We start from the raw sequence: 1,611 nt of genomic DNA, 5'->3' as shown, positions 1-1,611 counted from the left end.
AACAGCGCGCTTTAGCTTCACACTTACACACAAGAGATTGCGGAGTCTAGCACGCGAATGTATCCTGTGAAGCGCTCGCGCGGGAGTCGAACCCGCAGGGGGCTCCACACATTGGTGGGCGGCTCCCCATTCCTGCCCGTAGGGAGCGAGCGTGTCGTCCGGAGTGTCCCCCTTACTCCGGACGCTGTCATTTAACGCCGTACAGTGGCGGGTCGCGGTTTCAACTCAACTCAACTCAACTCAACTCAACTAGGCCTGGACCGGGCCGGTCCAGCGCGCTTCCAGCTGTCGCGCATGCTGGAAATCGGCTGTATAGCGCTGCTCCGTCTCGCGCGCTGCCTGCTTCAGCAGGCGCAGGTTGGCGGCCAGGTCCGGCTCAAGGTTAGTCGCACTGAGGAACTGCTTGATTATCCTCTTGCGCTCATGCGGTGTAGTGTAGAGCGGCCGGAGCAGACGGACGTGGTCCAGCGTCTTGAAGCGGGTCAGCAGCACATACAGGGTGGCGCGCTTGATGCCGTTGGGTGGGACAGCGAGATCCACCAGCCAGCACTCGTCTTTGAAGCTGCGGCCTTGCACGAAGTAATCGGTGACCGCCTGGCGGTCGCCGAGCGGCACGTTGAGGCGCCGGATCTGCTTTGTGATGGTGCCATACCCGGCGGCAGGCATCTCCACCTCGGCAATGCAAGACGCCCGGGGTGACAGGATGAAGGCACCACCCCTGCTGGCGTAGTCTCCAAGGCCCTGCAGCACGGTGCCGGGGATGTGGCCGCTTATAGGCCGCACAATGACGGCCGCTGGAAGGTACTTGAGCCTGCGGTAGGGGCCACGGCCGTCATCTGCTGGCTCGCGGCCATCCTCAAGCAGGCTGCAGGCTTCCACCTCGTTGTTGTGGCTCGCCCCGGCATCGGCAGCTGTCGTATCAAGGAGGATGTATCGGGCGCCATGGTAGTACCACGGTGGTCCAGGCTGTTCATGCCAATCTCGTCAATGATGAGCGCACCATCGCCGACATTACGATGCACCTGTAGGCTGGCTGCGCTGCCTTTCCTGACGCTGTCCGCTCGGTTGCTGCCAGCAGATAGGGCGAACATGGCGTGGGTAGAGAGGCTGCGATGTACCGGCGTGCTGAAGGCAGTTGCAGCAGCCCATGAGTAGGCGCAGGTGGCCGCCCAGTGCGGGCAGCCATGCTGGAAGGTGTACCACAGGAGCGCTTGTACGAACTGGCTCTTTCCGGTACCGGGCTTGCCCTCCACAAGCATCTGCGGTGGGTCGCCAGGGTTGGGCTCATCACGGCGATCGAAGTACCGAGCCATGAGCATGAAGGGCACGGCCTGGTGGGGGGCAAGTGTGAACAGCTCGATGGTGTCGTCGATGCTGGGCGGCTGGGGGAGGTGCACATAGATGGGCATGCGAACCTGTTCAGTCCGCTCAGGAGTGCCAGGCATGCGCACGATGGCGACCAGGGGTCCGCTGGTGGGGCGGTGCAGCTCGACATGAGGGGTATCCATCTCAGGTGTGGCCGTCAGTCCCGCGTGGGCGCCCCCATCTGCCTCAACAGTGCCGGCTGCTGCTGCAACGAGATACCGCTTCAGACGCTTTGTTGCTTCAGTC

General features: G+C 62.9%; 1 protein-coding gene across 1 annotated transcript in view; it reads right to left on the bottom strand.

Annotated features, from left to right (window-relative positions):
- The window catches only part of VOLCADRAFT_100525 (uncharacterized protein), a gene marked incomplete at both ends in the record, with an annotated part of 14,009 nt that overhangs the window by 7,866 nt on the left and 4,532 nt on the right, over positions 1 to 1,611 (bottom strand). Inside the window, 2 exons of the mRNA XM_002959081.1 lie at positions 262 to 911; positions 1,001 to 1,382. Coding sequence (XP_002959127.1) covers positions 262 to 911; positions 1,001 to 1,382 — 1,032 coding nt within the window. The remainder of the gene's footprint in view (positions 1 to 261; positions 912 to 1,000; positions 1,383 to 1,611) is intronic.

This window comes from Volvox carteri, assembly GCF_000143455.1.
Source record: "Volvox carteri f. nagariensis unplaced genomic scaffold VOLCAscaffold_123, whole genome shotgun sequence".
Taxonomy (NCBI): Eukaryota; Viridiplantae; Chlorophyta; class Chlorophyceae; order Chlamydomonadales; family Volvocaceae; genus Volvox; species Volvox carteri.
The sequence above is the reverse complement of the archived record's forward strand: the minus strand, read 5'-3'. Positions and strand labels throughout refer to the sequence as shown.